The sequence below is a fragment of the Poecilia formosa genome, unplaced genomic scaffold, assembly GCF_000485575.1.
Source record: "Poecilia formosa unplaced genomic scaffold, Poecilia_formosa-5.1.2 Scaffold0, whole genome shotgun sequence".
Classification (NCBI taxonomy): Eukaryota; Metazoa; Chordata; class Actinopteri; order Cyprinodontiformes; family Poeciliidae; genus Poecilia; species Poecilia formosa.
The window spans coordinates 679,833-697,762 of record NW_006799939.1 but is presented as its reverse complement, the minus strand read 5'-3'; the positions used below and the strand labels follow the sequence as shown (position 1 = coordinate 697,762).

The 17,930-nt window shown below is 37.2% G+C and overlaps 2 protein-coding genes across 2 annotated transcripts in view; one reads left to right on the top strand and one right to left on the bottom strand.

Moving 5' to 3' along the window:
- LOC103150005 (doublecortin domain-containing protein 2) overlaps positions 1-6,106 on the top strand; it is a 20,263-nt gene extending 14,157 nt beyond the window's left edge. Inside the window, exons 8-9 of the mRNA XM_016664305.1 lie at positions 3,967-4,037; positions 4,265-6,106. Coding sequence (XP_016519791.1) covers positions 3,967-4,037; positions 4,265-4,993 — 800 coding nt within the window. The 3' untranslated portion in view covers positions 4,994-6,106. The remainder of the gene's footprint in view (positions 1-3,966; positions 4,038-4,264) is intronic.
- A 2,943-nt stretch (positions 6,107-9,049) lies between these two features.
- nrsn1 (neurensin 1) lies at positions 9,050-14,255 on the bottom strand. Its single transcript, XM_007559449.2, has 6 exons — positions 14,149-14,255; positions 11,862-11,973; positions 11,572-11,664; positions 11,338-11,456; positions 10,006-10,193; positions 9,050-9,918 (listed from the first exon to the last, which is right to left on the bottom strand). Exons 2-6 carry the CDS (start codon positions 11,958-11,960, stop codon positions 9,815-9,817), a joined length of 603 nt encoding a protein of 200 aa, XP_007559511.1. The 5' UTR covers positions 11,961-11,973; positions 14,149-14,255; the 3' UTR covers positions 9,050-9,814.
- Positions 14,256-17,930: the final 3,675 nt, after the last annotated feature.

The following is a 17,930-nucleotide window of genomic DNA, read 5'->3' as shown; positions in this document are numbered from 1 at the left end:
ATATATATGTCTATATTTCGTCTTATATCTGTTGTCTCTAATCTAGTTTGCATGGCCCATTTGTTCGGTGGGGCCCATCTGAGCGGCTGCGATAGAAGCTTTAGGTTATGTGATGCTTGAATCAGCACGAGACATCAGAAGCACTTTGACATACAGTCTGCATTACATAAGTAAAAAGCTGACATTTGGGGGAATTTGTTGGTTGCGTGGAATCTTCAGAAGTCATTTGAAAATGCTGTGGTTCGAGGATTTGTGTTCAATGTTGTGAGCTGAAGTGACATGCCAGAAATATCAATACCTCTCCAGCATTTACAGATATGATCATTTTACAACCAAAGATGAAGAAAATGGTTCACGGTTTTTCATAAAAACGTAAAAAGTGTGATATTTTATACGTGGTAAACCCCCTTTACGACTCCTAAAAGTTTTTTTTTTTTTTTTTCAAAAACGTTACTCAACTAAATGTATCTGAATAAAAGCAATTTAGTTACTACACTTATACCTTGATTGCACAATTCCCTTCTGAAACACAGTGGTGGCAGCAGCAGCCTGTGGGGATCCTTTACGTGATCAGGGTGAACAAAAACAGCTTAGAGCTGCAAAAGTCCTGAGAGTGAGTGAAACTTCAGGAACAATGGCCTTTGCATATTCGTGTGTTAGAATGGCCTAGTCGAAGTTTTGACTTAAATTAATGTATAATTTTTTTAGCACAGTTTGCTAAAAAATTATTATCGGATGCATATTATTATCAAATATGCATCTGATTTTACCTTTTTTTTTTTACCCAATCAAATCACTCACAGTCAGAGGAAAACAGCATCAAAATGACTAGTTATTGATCAACCAATGATTACAAGTACAAAAAGTTGTGTGGTTTCCAAACCATGTTTTAAAACATCTGTTATGCTTTGCTTATTTTCTTTGAGGCAGTTAAACACATAGTAATGCATAAGTATTTCATACTTGAGTATCCGAAAGCAAGGTGAAAAACCTTTGACTAATAAAGACACCCAGTGTTCAGGGAACTGTGAGGGAAAAAAAAAAAAACAGAGAGAGAGAGAGAGAACATCCTGAATGAATTATTTAAGCTGAAGCCATGACCTTTACAAATATGACTCTGCCTGTCTGCCTGCAACATTGTTAGGCTTTGATTTAATGTCAGAGCTATCTCAACACAAGGCTGCACATTACTATCGATATGACACTAAATAACAGAAATAGCTCTTTCAAGAGACGCATTTATGCATTTATTTAGATTCATGCTGAAAAAAAAAACCAAACATAAATGCAGTTGAAACGTTTAATTATTGTATTGTATATACAGTACATATGTATGGATGTATATTTATTTTAGAATCCAAGCTCCAGAGCAGCTGCTTGGATTCAAATAGGCTGTCTTAAAGTAAAACAAACAGGATGTTTAGAAGAGCCTCTCCAAAGCCCCAGGAGGTTTTCTGCAACCTTTTCTCTGAGGTGAATGAGCTTTGGGACCAGGGAACTGAACTTTGCAAGGAGAGATGTGTGTGCGCGTGTGTATGCGTGTGTGCTTGATTAGGGTTTATTATCATTATTTCAAAGTTTGGAAAAGAGAAAAAAGATTTTAAAGCTATTTTTAAAAACCATCTTTTATGTCCACACTTTATTACCTGTCTCGCACTTATCTTAGTTTACTCAGGATTATAATTTGTCATATTTTATAAAAGTCACAAGCACAAAAAGTAACATTTTTTTTGATTATACAATTTCTGCTATTATTTATCTTCATATCTTCAAATTTACTTAACCATTCAAATAAATAGTCTTACATGCAATAAGCACATTTTTATGTGTCGGTTTGTACTTATTAGCAGGGCTGGATTGAAACTGTTGAGTTTTGTGTGTTTCTTGGATTTTTAAGGAATGTTTCAGGGTTTTGCGCCTCATATCTTTATTTATTATTAAAATGACGTCAATAATGATAACCTAATCAACTAAACGTAAACTTCATCAACAACGAAAACAGTTGCGGCGATCTAAAAAAAAATATAGCATGTCTGTAAGCAAAGACGGAGTCTCCTCCTTAAGCGATGAGAGGATCTCTTCCGAGTCTGTCATTTCATCTCCAGTCGTGCTTTGCTGCAATTCTTTTAAACAACAAACATTTACAACTTTCCCTCCTAGGATAATGGCTGCAAGAGCCATTTGTGCACGCAATTACACCCACTTACAGCTCCATCCTTGCTGATGGATGAGCTTTGGCTTTAAACCTGAACTGTGGGTGCAATCTGTTTTTGAGCCAGTTGTGAGTAAATTAAATGTATGCATGCATTTGGATGATGATGGAATAAAAGAAAAACAAAAAAGTTTCACATTCTCATACGTTACCTCTAACATGAGGCGGTCTGAATATCTGCAGCACCAGATCTCAGACGTACTTAGATTCAATCGGGAGCAGGAAGCTGATATTTTAAATGTTGTTTTCAATGAGATTTAGCATTTTCATGAGCCCGAGCCTCTTCCTTCTCAAATTACGTTAAGTTGTTTAGAGTCGTGGCAGCTCATCCTCTGCTTACAGCTCCTCTCTCAGCCGCCTGGCCCTCGCTCCTAATGAATGCAAGTAATTTCCATAAAATATTCTTAAAAAGGGTCCACTGTTATTACCATAACGTTTCATCTTTCACCGTGGCTAAACTTCAATCGGTTTTGCATTTTAAATGCATTAAATGTCTCCATAAACCCTTCTAATCTCTACCCGAGTCATTTTTCTTCCTTAACAGCTTTGTGTAGAAAGGAAAACTAATATTAAAGACATTAATTACTCTCTTCTGTTTCTTTTTTTTTTGTTGTTTTTTTTTTCCCAGCTTATTTCTGTTTGGAAACTTTAGTCTCATCCGGTGTTTGAGAACAAGTGTGTAATTATGTTGTTTATCAGAGCGTAGAGTTGAGTTTGTCCTATGATATTCAGCAGCAACAAATGCAGAGCCTTTGATGAGCATGCTCACATGCAAGCTGAAAAGCAATATATTAATTTTGCACATCAGCAAACCTTCTTTGCTGGGCTGACTGGCTTAATAGAAATGAGAAGTTATTGAGCTGCTGTAAAAGAGCTTCATTTAATTGACAGGACTGACACTGCAGTGTTGATTTTGAGTGTTTTAAAAGTGTCCTCTTCACATTATATGGCAACAGCTAGGGTAACATCTAATGCAACGTACTGTATGCCAACCTGCAAAGAGATAACACTTTAATCCAATGAGAGAATATGAATGAATGAATATGCACTCACTCTGTTTTGATTCTTGTAGTGAGATCATCTTTAATGTTTTTTTTTTTCTTTTCCATTGTCCACAAGGTGTCAGCGTTGTGCTGTTTGCTCAAGTCTAAGGGCACAGCAGTGAAATGAAAGGATAACGAGTGTAACAACAATTGTCTCACTGGAGGGTGAACAAAAGCTTTCTTATTTTTGGATTTTATGGATGCATGAAAATAATTAATTTGGGGGAAACTCAGGAAATGTTTTTACCTGGTTTTAAAATTCCGAGCAGAGAGCATGAAAACAAGCTTGAACTTTCAACAGAATAATAAGCTCGTGTTTTGAGAACTGACATGGCTCTAGTTATCCACATAAAAAAACATATTATTGACATTTTACTTTTAAAAAGCTTCTAATTTCTTTGAAGCTTTAGGTAGTTAATTTTTTTCAGTGTCAGCCACCTTAACTGGTACCGTTAGTAGAAATGTCTGTAAAGCCTCAAAAATCAACCCATCGTTTATCACAGTAGCCTAATTTCACACTAGAGATTATATCAAACCGATGTGAAAAGTGACTCATTATCTGAGACTCATGGTCAGTGAAACAAGACATTTTTTGTGTGTGTGTGTGTGTGTGTGTGTGTGTGTGATGTAAGACATAGAAATATATATGTTTAAGTCCATAGGGTCCTTTAATTAAGCTTTTTTATTATTTTTTTTTCTTTCTGTTTCCAGATGACAGAGAACCACAGAATGACAGTGAAGACACAGAGAGCAAAACCTCCCAAGATCAGAGAGCTGAAGAGGTATGAACGTAAAAGATCGATTCTATTGATCTAGTGAAAATGGATGTGCTGGTAAATTTGTTTGGTTCATTGATCTTGCTAAATTAGAATCATCTTACATTGTTTTCTCAAATTCTTTTAAACATGTATTTACAACCCTTGTACTCCCACCGCCTTCTAATAGAAATTCACACTGTCGTTAAGACACATCTTTCTAAGAAAACTCTTCTCATATTTCTGTGTTACAGAAATCTGATGCATCTGATGGCCAGAGGGCTTCAAAAGAGGACAGTGAAAATACTGAAGAGGAACCCTGTTCTGAAAATGCCACGGAAACAGATGGACCCACAAGCAAAGATGACAAGGAACAGATCCAAGACACAAATGTTGCAAAAGAAGAAGAGGAGAAGGAAGCTGATGAGCAAAATGATGAAAAAGAAGAGGGAGGTACTGACATGAATGAGCAGAAGGTGGAGGAAGTTGAAGAAGTGAAGGAAGAGAGTAAGAATGAGGTTAATATCGAGGATCAGGCGTCCACCAGCAGTCCTGTTGATGATAAGCCCCAGGACAATAAAGAGCTAAAGGAAGGTCTAACTACATCCTCTGAGGCTAAGAAAGAGCAATACGATGATACAGAAGAAGATAAGCAAGAGAGGGCTGGTGGTAATAGGGAGGAAAGCAGCAATGGGCACAGTAATGATGCAGACATTGGGGAGGGACGAAAGGAGATAGAAAACAGCAGCATGCCTGGCGAGACTCAGTCGGATAACGAGAAAAAAGGAAGCGGAGCTACTAGAAGCAGCAGCAGGACCAGTAACCAGGAGGAAGATGTGATCAAATCAAAAGATGAGGCTCCCATAGAGTCAGGAGAAGAAGAGAAGATTAACGGAGAGGGGAATGGAAAGGTAGAAACTCAAGTAGAGCCAGAAACAAATAATTCAGCTAGTTGTGAAGACGCCACAGAAGCAAGAGAGTAAGAGGACGATGTTGCTAAAGACAATCAAGACAACTAAAGTAGCAGAGAGAAAAGGAAACCCTAAAACTAAAATGAGCATTTGCAGAGAAGAATAATAAAAAAAAATAGCAATAATACCACAATTAATGGAACTATGCGTTGAGGTTTCCATTGATTTTTCAAAAAGAAAAGTTCATAACTATAAGCAGATAAAGTCTTTTAATGCCTTTGACTAACTTCTACATACACAGCTAAACCAATGAAAGCTACTGTATTGTGATAACTATTTATTTAGCATATTAATGAATATGGTTAACTCTTAAGGTGCTTTGTTTAAAGAAACAATCTGTGAGCTCTGTAGTTTTGAGAAAGTTTATGTTAACATTACAGTGAACATAAACCTTGCAAACTCTCGTAGTCGTCTACACAGCCAACATGGTCTGACAGTCTTGTATTAAAGCAACATCCTCACTGTATAGTCAAAATGTAAAATCTATTTATTTACCTATTCATTTATATTTGTCAGCTATCTGAAGAATAAAACTGTATAAATCAAGAAAACATATTTTTTGAGTCATGTTAATAATTCATTTTCATATTTCAGGGTCAGTGTTTGGCTGCTGATTTTCACTAAAGTTTACACTTTTTTGGAGGAGTTCTATGTCTCTATTGTACCATCTGGTTTTTTCCAAGTACCAGCATTAGGAAATATGACTCCCTGCATGACGCTGCCACCACTATGCATGACAGATGGTGTTCTCTTGTGTGTTTGGAGTCTATGCTTTTAGTTGCTGTCTCCACACATCAGATTTGTACAGTTCTTTTATTCCGTCTTCGGAGTTTCTTTTTGGTACTGTGGTGTTTTTAAATCTGAAATAGCTCAAGTTCGCTCTGGGTTTTAAACATTTTTCTGATGAGGGTAAAGAAGACAATAGAAAACAAATCGGGTCCAGAATTATTATCATTATTATTATTATTATTATTTTTTTCTGATTCATTTTTCAAAGCTATTTCCAAGGTGGTATGGAGGGTGGTACCACCAACTGAAAAGTAAATAGAAGAAAATGAAAAAAAAAAAAAAAAGAGAATGCAAAATTTGGTCAATATCAGTTCCTGCAAAGAATAATAATAATAATGAAAAATAATATAAAATGATTTAGGATTTGTAGTGTGCATCTCTCAAAAAGTCGTTGAGTTGGGGTCTCAAAACTAAGATTCAGTTACTCACAGTTACCACAAGCTAAATAATAATAACAGAAAAAAATATATATTAAAGAAATACAACTTTTTGTGTGGTTGTGCAAATTTGTATTTCTTTTTTTTTTTTTTTTTTTTAAAAAAGGAAAATAAACTTGAATAAAGTTAAGTTTGTTTTCTTTTGTGTGTTATCTATAATTGGAATTCAATCAAGTACCTGATTAGTTAACACTTCTTCTAATAATTGCTTACAATAAGGTCAAAAGTATTTTCATTATTATACCCCGTTGTCAGTAAGCTATTTAATGTCTGTACGAAACTGAAGCTAAAATGAAGAGTGTAGAAGGATTGCAGCAGGAACAAATGGCAACTGTATTCTGACTATACAACATCTTAGAAAAACATCCACATGTCCTCAACATGACCTGAACAGACAGTTACTTTATCACCAACTAGGTGTGATTCAGAGCTCTTGGCATTTGAGTAAAAACTACTCCACTGCATATTTCATTCACCATTTTCTTTCACAGTTTCACCCCAAAGGGAAGTTATATTAAGCCACAAATAAAATTCTCCAACTCGGGGACAAAAAAGAAAAAAAAATGCACTAATGTAAAGAATGATCTAATAGGATTTCTTTCATAGCCTCACCACACTCTTGTTCCTACAGCTGTTCAAATTGAGATTTATGCAGTCACTGTGTCTGTGAGTCACCGTCCCATGGGACAAGAGGAGATCGTGTGTGTAAAAATGAGGGTGAGAAAGAAATGGGCAGCAAAGGGGAAAAGACACACAGCATAAAGCAAAGGAGGTGGAGGCGTGAGAGGGTGTGAGTCATAAGACCCTGCTGGTGGAAGGTGATGATGCACAAGTTGCTATTTCTGGAGTCGCCATCAATTCAGTATTATCGCTTCCCCTGGCCACTTGCTGTTATTGTATGTGTGTGTGCGTGTGTGTGGCCATGTTAATAGGGCTCTGTAAAGCACTCTGCCTGATTGATTATAATTCTGCAGGATATAATGAAAGCTATGAGAAACACCCTTGAAATTTAGGTTTGTTTTGAGAGGTAACATGTCTTTAAATAATTTTTGTTTGTTTAATGGAATATATTTAAAATAAGTAAACAGTGTAATTGCAAACAAATGCACCTCAATTCGGAAAAATTAATTAAATTATATTTATAAACATTCCTTATGTTCCTTATTCCTTATTGATTGGCACCCTGTTTTGGTTTTAAATATGCATTCAGGAAATATTTAACAAATATGACAGAATACACAATCTCTGATTCAAATCCACCATTTTTTTAAATTGCTGTAATTTTAAAATGTTCTGAAGAACTACATTTTAAGTTTGCATGAGCTGAGAGACATGAAAAGCATCACAAATGCACATTTGATATGTGTCAATCTGTGTGTAATGAATTTATATAACTTTAAAAAAAAAATAATAAACTACTGAAACAAACAACCTTTTTGTTGATATTCTTGTTTAGCGAGACGCACAAAGCGAAACATCAAATCACACTTTTTATGAGCTGCGAAAATGTGATTTTTATTGTGTCCTTTGAAAAAGAAGCATACTGTAGATACAGTGATACATCTTGTTTTAATCCAAAAGATGACACTCTTATTACTGGCTGGGATGAGGGACTCTTACATCTATATAGATGTATAAGAATAGAGCAAATCAGGTAGAAGAAAATAATTCAGAATACAATAAAATAATAATAATAATAAAAAACAACACAAATTGTGGTTTTGAATACAACAGTACAGCAGTTCATAATCAGCACAATCACTGATCAGTTACTAAGGTTTAGACCATTACTGGAGGGTTCATAGCACATTTTGTTTTTACCAGCTCTGATTCTGCTCTGTGGTTCAGTAAGCCTCACGAACATATATTTTATCATTAACATGTATGATTTGAACCAAATAGTTTAAAATTAATTTTGCTGCACTTTGTAGAAAGACTGCAGGTTGTATAAATGATAACAAGAGGTCAATTTACATGGATATATGTGACCAACAAAGCAGTTTATCAGTTGATGCTGATAATACCCTGAAGTACTGCTGCATTCATTTTACAGCCTGATAGTGTAAATGAGCTTGATATGATGTTCTGTTCTAGCATTGTTCTGATGAGCTGCAGTGCAAACAATCCGCCCTATTAGTCATTTCCTCTGTAATTCAGTAGATCAAACCAAAACAGTAACAGCAACAATAGGAGAAATGACTCAAAAAGGGGGAGGATCACAATTTGGGAATATATTTACATTAACACAAGATCGTAAGCAGGGAAAAAAAAAAAAAAAAAAAAAAAAAAAAAGTTAATTTGCACTATCTGTGCTTGTAAAATCCAGTTAGGTCTGAAGGACTAACCTGAATGACCTAATAAAAACAAAAAAACACTCATAACATTAACTCTCATACAAAGCAAATAGATTCAAATCTGTTCTGATTATATAATCTATTACTTTTCTTGCATTGCACATGATCAGGTTCAGCTGGAAAGTGACAGTATAATTTCAATTTTTGGAAGTGACAATGTTATTGGGCATCTATGAATCACAGCCGCTCTTCCATCATAGCTGTCAAATGTGATGCTGTTGCTCATCAGAAGATTAGCGCATCCCTGTCAGCTATCCGCCGGTTATGTAACCTGCTTGTTGTGTTTGTCTCACTGCAAAGTACTTGTTTTATTTTAGTCTTTACAAATAGAGCTAGATAGATAGATGCAAAATGGTGTAAAAGGAGCTATGAATTTCATGGATACATGTTTTTATAGGCTTAAATTTCAAATAGTAAGAAAGAAAGGGAAGTTAGGGGGGAGGGAGGGACCAACAGTCCATAATTTTAAGAAATGACACTGGGAGCTGTTTTTTTTTTTTTTTGTCAAACCACTTTGTTCAGTGCGTTTTCTTTTTGTGTGATATAGATTGTTTCTGTGCATCCAAGCTCAGTCTATTGATCCCGTCTGAAGGTTTAGGTTAGAGGAGTAACAAGCTAGAAGAAAATGTCAGTGTCCTGCTTGTGAATTCTATTACATTGTGCCTTTTTGCCAAAAAATAAAATATTTGCACTTTTTCTCTGGCGGTCTAAAATACTACATCTCTGGCTTGTTGACAAATAGAACCAAAAAAGTAGCACTCGTGATCTAATGTAGCGTCGCACTAATGACCATGTTAAAAATCAATTTGAGCTTTTTCAAGTTGAGCGTTGGAACAACTGAGCTGCTCCGTTCAGCTCCTCTTTCTCATTAACATCCTCTGTCACTTCCAAAGATGTTTATCGCCGTCAAAAACAATGCTATGTTCTTCTTGACTGGATGCTGCTTTTTAATTTCCTCCTCAGATGCTTTTCCTGCATGGCGTTGTCACCGCTCAGTGAATTTTTATCGCTATGGTTCGAATGACGACATCAGACGGTTAACAGTTGTGTTAACTGTAAAAAATGAAGCTATCAAAAACGACAACCAAAAAGAAAAGACCCAGCAGCCACTTAAGCTGGCCTTTTTTTTCTTCTTTTTTTTTTAAAGATAAACTGCTCATTAAGATGAACACTCAGGTGTGCCCTCATTTATACACATTCTACACACAGTTCAATCCTATTTCACTTTGTGTCTTTCTTTATCGGGGCGCCGATCAGGTCTCTGCTTTCGTGGCCACGGGTTGTATGTTCTGAACTTTGGAGAGCGTTACAGGCACCTTTCCCTCCCCAGGAGTTGGTGCTCGCATTATTGATGAACCTGTGACACAAACAGTTGCTTTATTCATATTCAATGACTTGAAAAATGTCATATTCATCAATCCTTTCATCGCATGAGCCAGCTTACCAACTGTTGCGTGGAGATCTGCTAAACGCTCCTTAAACTTGTGCTGCAGGTACAGTTCGTCTTTGGAGTAGCTCTTGGCAAAGGCAGACAGCAGAAGACCCACAGCCATGGAGGTGCCGCCCACACAGAACAGCACCGCACCAGTCAGTTTGCAGATGTCCAGTGCACGGTTGAAACTGACAGCGTAGCTGTTCCAAAACAAGTTTTTTACGGTCAGTTATCGAGTATAATCTGTCCATTTTTGCACACTGCAACAACAAATGCGAGATGCAAAAACCAAACCAGATTAGAGATCGGTTTAGGCGGGTAAATAGCTTAGTTAAGTTTGTATCCTGCTTTCTTGGTATCTTACACTGTGAAAAAATACCACAAAACTGGACCATGTGATGGTCCTATCTGCAATATTTTAGATCCAAGTTGAATGCAAAGTCAATCAAGTCCCAACCCAGATTTTATTTGTAGCACACGCTCAGGTGGGACTAAACTAACAGAGCAGCAGAGCCCTGAGCTGTGCAGTGTCCTGCTACGATACTTCTCATTAAGATTTATGACGATAAAAAGCAAAGCACTCATTTAATGAAACACGAGAACAGCCCTTTCTGTAAGTGATGTCCATGCATGATTAATTAGATCTGCAAATGAAGCATGTCATAGAACAACTTAACAAGGCATATAAAACAGAGATGAAGCAAATCAATGTTAGCATCTCCGTAAAACTCTCCCTATGCAAACATTGCCAACAGACCCAGATCCACATTTACTGGAGGGTTTTTTTGTAGCTGTATGTGTAAAGTCAGATAGTCCTTTAGAAATAAATGATAAAGTTGTGTTTGAGGGAACTTGTACAAATATTAAAGAAGCTTAAGAAAGCATGTCCCAGAAACTCAGTGTGGAAAAAAAAAAACTACTGACCACGTAAAAAGAAAAACCCTCTGTAATCATACCAGATCATTGAACTGTTGAGATTTACACATTTACTATAAGAGTAGATATGTCAGAACAATGACATAGATCCAAATTGAATGAAAAGTCAAATATGAATTTGTAAAAAAAAAAAAAAAAAAAAATCACTCAAAAATTAAAATAAATGGCAAAAAAAAGAAAATCTGTTAAAAGAAAACATGTAAACAGTTATGGATGCAGATTGCCATTTCTTTTGCCAACTTAATTCAATGAATTTTGCCATTATTGGTCATTTTGGGTTTTTGACCTTTGAAAGATCAGCTTTGGTCCTCTGAGCATGAATGTTAACGAAACCCTGACCTGTTTAGTTGGTATTAACTAATAAAACTGCTTTCTTCTCTGTGATACATCTTGGTACTGGTTGTATACCTGTCAACAAAGAGGAGATCATCTTCACCAAATGCTTCAGTCATAGTTGGTGTTGCGTAACCCACCAAAACAACAATAAGGCCTGTAACCAGGATCAGCGTTCCAAACGTGAGACAGACCTGCAAGGCGGGAGAGAAGTCAGTTAACGAAATTGTTACTTTTTTTTTTTTATCCAAGAAACATTACATGAGACAAGCTATGGATTTCGTTGCACGAGTCAAACGTTCATCTCACCTTCCAGAGTAAAGAGCTCCACCTGCTTGGCGATCTCTGAATCTGAAAATCTTCATCACGTTCCCAGATAGAACCTGTGCACTCCTCATAGAACTGAAAGGAAGCAGAGTTTATCAGTTTCTTCTTTGCTGTTAAAGAACAGAAACTGAAGCCCACATCACATTCGGATGACTCTAGCTCTGATGCAGATTTTATGTTCAAAATAATTTTTTTGGATACTGGGCTAGGATTTCCATGAAAATAGTTTTTTCTATCTGCTTATTATTATTCTTTTTTTTCTATTCAGTTACCTGGTGGAGGTAGGAGCGGACTCCGTACTGTTGGCTGTTTCCGCCGGATTGAGCCTGCTCGCTGTATTCCGACCCACAGATCTCTGAGCACGAAGTCATCCTTCACACCCGTCTGCAGAATGCACACGGACAGACATGGCATGAAGCCTTACAGCCATACTTCCAATACAATCCCCTTCTCCCACACACACAACTCAATCTGAAGACAGATCGGGTAGGGTTCTGTCATGCAAGTGCACACACACGGGCATAAATGCCACCAAGTTATGTAACACACTGGAGGCATCTGATACCACGTGCCCCAGTCCACTGAGATCAGCGAAGCATCCTCCTTGTGTGACTTTGTGAAACAAACTAGGGCGTCTTTGCCTTCATGTCCAGTAGCACTTCAACTGTACACAGTTAATTACTTTTTGTATTGTATCTCAAAAAAAAAAAAGTAACATCTAAATCCTTTATACCTGCTTTAAAAACATTGATTCTGTGTTTAGTTATTTGTATTCATACACAATACTTCTTACTCATCCTCTCATGCAGCAGAAACAAAACATGAACAGCACTGGATACTTTAGAGCATTCATAAAACTGATGGAGCAGTCAAGCAATGTGAGGCAGTGATCGATAAATAAACTGAAATTTCTTATTTTCTCCTGTTCAGAAGATTCATCAAGTGTCTATTTAACTCATCAACATGCTACTGTCGCAGTGTTTTTCTTCCACAGGGATTTGTGGGACATACTTTGATGGTCATCGTCTTATAATCTCTTCGTTTATGTTGTTTGGCGGATTCAAATCTGTCACTGTCACAACGAAAAGAAAACAATTAATTGTAGGGCTTTAAGGTGTAAATTTAAATTGATTTTATTTTAAGGTGTCCTAAACCCCCAGTCAATGTTTTCCACCATGTTATTGTTTCCAACATGGAAATGTTAGGGAAACGTCAGATATACTTTAAAAAACTCATCACATACAAATACACATAAAAGTCTACAGGACATTTTTTTTTTTTTTAATATCAGAGATGATCACATTTAACTAAATTAAAACCAAAATCAATTTAAATGTGTTACAGTCTTTAGACAGAAAATTTGAAGCCTGAAACTGGGCCAACAAAAGCATCTTTGGTATAGACATTATTTTTTTTTCTGATTATTGTAAGAACTCTCTGGTATATGTATATATCACGGATAGTGGAAGTTAAGATTGAATTCTAAATGTTGAATATCTCATGTCCATAAACTAACAACGTAAATGTGTACATTTCATCATAAGTTAGTTGTGATGGAAGACCATAACCATATGAAGACCACATGAATGTTTAACCCATATGCTGTTTATCCTCATGGACATCTGCACCTACAGCATGAAAATAAAAATGGAGGGATGGAACTAGTTAAATTAGGTGTGAAAGATCAGAGATTTCAAAGCTACACTTCAAATGAAAATGTGAGATTGGAAACATTATCAAGGGATTTATTTATTTATTTATTTATTTATTTGTATTGTTTCGTACTTTGACACGTTTCTTCCTCTAGAAGTTGAGGTACAAAGCGTACTAAAAGCCACAGATGCAAAAAAAAAAAAAAGGGAAGAAAGAAGAAAACTGTTCCTTCAGACCAATGAAGGAATAAGTGCTAAAACACACCGAAAAATCGTAAACAATAATATGACAACTCCGTAAAGACGCCTGTTCCGACCAGCTGCGGCATCCTTGCCTCCAACAAGCTGTGTGTACCACATAACCTGGAGCTGTCTGTGGTGCTGAACGCCATTATCATCAAGCTACCCTCAGCGCAGCAGGAAAACATACAGACGTAATGTGTGACGCCAGACTGAAAACAGACCCCAGCTATTCGTCCCCCAATGAGACGCAAACAGACACACAGCACGTTTTTTTTTCTCCAATTCAACTCACAAAACGTGAACTTTGCATCAAAGTAAGTCCCATCGTATCTGAAGTACCCGGGAACCGTATTTTTTTAAGCAATTAATTAGAGCCGAAATCTTTTTTTTTTTTTTTTAATCGAAGTTTTAGTTCATTTGATTACAGACCAAAACACTCGCAAACCTTCGAGGATAAATAGCACAAATCAACACAAAGTTTGAAACAGCACTTGCTCTGTAATTTTGTACAATGCGCACTCAGCTCACCGCGGACGCCACCTTTGATTCCGATTTCAAAAAGCCAGTTATCCAACTCTACGTTTACACTCCTATGAAGATAAAACCAGACCATAAAAGAAAAGAAAAAAAAAACAAACAAACAAAACAACAGCAATAAATTTACCTTTCATCACCAGCTCGGAGAGTGATCGCTCGCTGCTGTTTCCTCAGCCGGGTCCCATCACTCTACAGTTACCCCCCTTCTTTCCCTCCCTTACTTACCGTCGATGATTCAGATTTTCACGTTGTCTACTGCGCAGGCGTGACCTCCATGACAACATATGATTCATCAGTGAGTATAAATAACCAGGCGGGAGGGTTGTGAGGAAAGGAAGAGAGTTTTATGAATGGATGGATAGATAGATCTATCTATATGGATTTATCTTACGCATATTCATCGTCTCCAAAGGTATGAGCTGAAAAGTCAGAAACTACCGTAATGACTCAATAGGCACAATAAACAATCCTCCACAGAAAACCGTTTCATGATTCATTTATTTGGGCTGACATTTCAAAGGGAAATTAGTTCATTTCAACCTTGAAGGTTTTTGAATCTTTCTGTGGATAGATATCTTGACAGACAGAAAAAAAAATGATACAAACATTCTGTAAAACATACAAACAGTGTGGAAATTGCAAATAGTATTGAAAGACGGGCTGGACAATGGTGCTGTTAGCACTGTTGCCTTGCAGTAAGAAGGTCCTGGGTTTGAATCCGGGCCTAGATGTACTAGGCGACCTGTCCAGGGTGTCCACTGTGCTTCAGTAGGGTAAGGGGCCAGGGAGGTGTGGCAGGAAGCAATGACAGAAACTGGGCGAGATTGATTTTTATAGAGCAGATGTTTTACTTTTGCATTGCTTAGCCTACATCTTTTAAGTTGCTTCACATTTTCCTTTAATTATATTATTTCCATGCCCCCCTGGCGTTTAACATATTCAGTGGGTTATGCAGGTGGCCAGAGAGACAGCTCTAATTCAATTCAAAAGGAGAGGCCGTTGACTGCTCGTTCCTACGAGTCTGTTGCCTGTTTGTGCTGAGAGAGTGTTCGTTTTTTTTTTTCTTTTTAATTCTTTTTCGGTACCACTAGACTGGTAAGAAATTACCTCTTTACTACGCTTTTCTTTGTGAGGGTCTAGCTCACGGGTGTCAAAGTCCAGTTCTCAAGGTCCACTGTCCTGTAATTTTTAGATGTGCAACAGGTACAACACACTGGAATTAAATGGCTTAATTGCCTCCTCATTGTGTAGATCAGTTCTCCGGAGCCTTGCTAATGACCTAATTATTCTATTTAGGTGTGGTGCAGCAGAGGCACATCTAAAAGTTGACAGCTGTGGTCTCTAGACCAACATTGGTTTTTGAGAAACAATTTCTTTCTGGAGACTCTGTTGAAGTTTTAAACTTTACCCAATCACTAACGTTTGCCCGTGACATATGTAATGCACCACTTTGATGCTATGAAGCTTACCGGAAATTTTCCGTGCCGTAAACAACCATCCTCCACCCTATGAGAGAAGTGCCGAGGAGAAAGAGACGGGCTGCCCTTGTTTATTTAAATTGGAAGCGTGGCCAACACGGACTGAATGACCTTGTTCACTTCACCGCTGACATTGCAGATGCAAATCTAAAACAGCGCAGGAAATCAACGTCACTGTTCAAAACTTCTTCTCTTCTACTGGAAGAATCCACTTCAAACAGAAAAAGCTCAGATGGAACAATGAAAATTGCGCAGGAAGGCAACAGTCAGACTAGGATTTCACTAAAACTGCTCGCAGTACCTGATCCAATGACAAGGTAACTTCTATATTTGCTAAGTACAGAAGCTTGATGTCGTACATTGTGGTGTTGCAAAGTAAATGCCGTCTCATAGGCCTACATAACAGATTCACACGTTTTTGATGCAATCCCATTGAGCGCTATATTCAGTGCAAACACAAACAGGTTCAGGCCCTGCTGCTCAAATAAAAAGCTCATGGTGACAGTGGTACTGGTGTTCCAGAGGTTTGGGGGACAGAACAAGGCATTTAATAGACACAGTAAACAGTCAACTGAATTGTACTGACAGTAGTTTGAAATAAAGATACAACTTTTGCAAACTCTTTATCTTCAGAAGAAGACATTGGAAGCAATGTATGTTTTTCACATTGTATCACAATCTTTAATACAATGCACTGAAGTCATATGTTGTACAACAATTGCAACTCAAAATAAGAACAGTTTAAATAAACTATTCTGTCTGTCATTGTGAGTAAAATCAAATAAATGCACACACTGTGATCTTTTCAAAATATCAGACAGAATAAGTTGATAATTTAACACAATATACTGAAAAACAGGAAATGTTCTATTGACAAACTTAGAAATATTTCCCAATATACAAAATAAAGCAATAATTCAAATCAATTTTACTTTTATCATGTTGTCTCTATGGTGAGAAGTGAATGACCACTGTTGCACTGTTGAAAGGTGCCTACTATTGTTTAGCTTTACGTAGGATGGGCTGAAGCCACACTTCATGAACATACATAATAAAAGTGGTTAAGCTGTGAGAAAATACATTCACAAAGGTTTACATTAAATAAATAAACATTTGCATCACAAACTTGTTTAAAACCGATGCACACAATGAACTCACAACGGATGCATGTCATTCTCCTTATTTGAACATTTTCATTGTATTCAAAACCTAAACATCTGCTGTCTAAAACCACGTAATGTGGACATGTTTACTGATGAAAGTATTATTTGCTACCACCACTACACATGTCCTCACATTGTTACATCTCTCCAGATCAATGCTCTTTCCTTTGCAGAAAAGGTTCCGCTATCACTCTCCTTCAGTGTCTCACTCTGTGAACAAGCTGAGCCACTCCATGCACAGAGAGGCGGTTTCTATGGCGACGCGAAAAAGGTCACCTTCAGGAAGTTCTCTGTGAACGTGTGCAGAATGCCATTTGGATAATCTGGCTTCCTGTAATGACTGATAGCATACCACAGCTCATTAGAGAGGAAGACTGTGATGAGGTGGGGAGGTTGGAAAGGATATTAGTCACCGTGCAAGGAAACAATAAAAAAATTGTGATAATAGCATACCATACTTATTTCACTGTGCGTATTTCTTTGCTCCAAATCTGTTTGGCTGAAACAAAAATATTAATCCTACACACTCCAAAACTGCACCATTGTCCATTTTTAATGTTATCTGGTAGTGGTTACCGTATTACAAAGAATATATTACAAAAGAAGCAACTGCATCTGCATCTGAAGTTTTTAATTCAGAAATTTCTCCTGGACAGAAAATAACCAGGCCTAGCTCACAAATAGGGCAATTATAGCCGGTTGCATGGCAGGACATTGTGACCTCCAACAAGAGGAGCAGGTCTGATGGTCTGATTACCACATTTATTCTCCTCATGAAAACCCCACCACCACCATTTTCACAATATCAGGGGACAAGCAAATAGAAATGTTTAAGTGATGATTAGAATAAAGAACAATATATCATCACTTGATGCCTTAAAGTGCACAGGGAAGCATTTTGCCATTATGTTAGAGGGGAAATTCCTCAGTATATTAAACTAAAAAAATTTTATTTTTTAGTTTAATATAATTATGTACACAATGACAAAACTTGTGACATTGGCTTACATATACTGTGCTACAAAGAAGTGCTTGGGCCTCTTTTTCTGTTTCTTTTTTGTCACAATTAGAGTAACTCCAAAGCAGAGATTCAAAAATTTTATTCCCCCCCCACCTCCTGTTTAGGGACAACAATAGCCATCCACATACTTCTCTGGCCTGGGGGGCTGATACTCCTGTGCTCTGCTGTCAACGTCCTTTCATGTCTGGGGTATGCCACACATGGACTGCTGCAGCCTCCAGGACCCAAGGCTACCTGTCCCCTGTTG

Excerpts from the sequence above, each read along its gene's own strand:
- nrsn1 (XM_007559449.2), bottom strand. The coding sequence starts at position 11,960 with ATGACTTCGTGCTCAGAGATCTGTGGGTCGGAATACAGCGAGCAGGCT. Across the intron at positions 11,665-11,861 it reads TCCGCTCCTACCTCCACCAG|TTCTATGAGGAGTGCACAGG; the intron begins GTAACTGAATAG and ends GCTTCCTTTCAG. Across the intron at positions 11,457-11,571 it reads GGAGCTCTTTACTCTGGAAG|GTCTGTCTCACGTTTGGAAC; the intron begins GTGAGATGAACG and ends CCCGCCTTGCAG.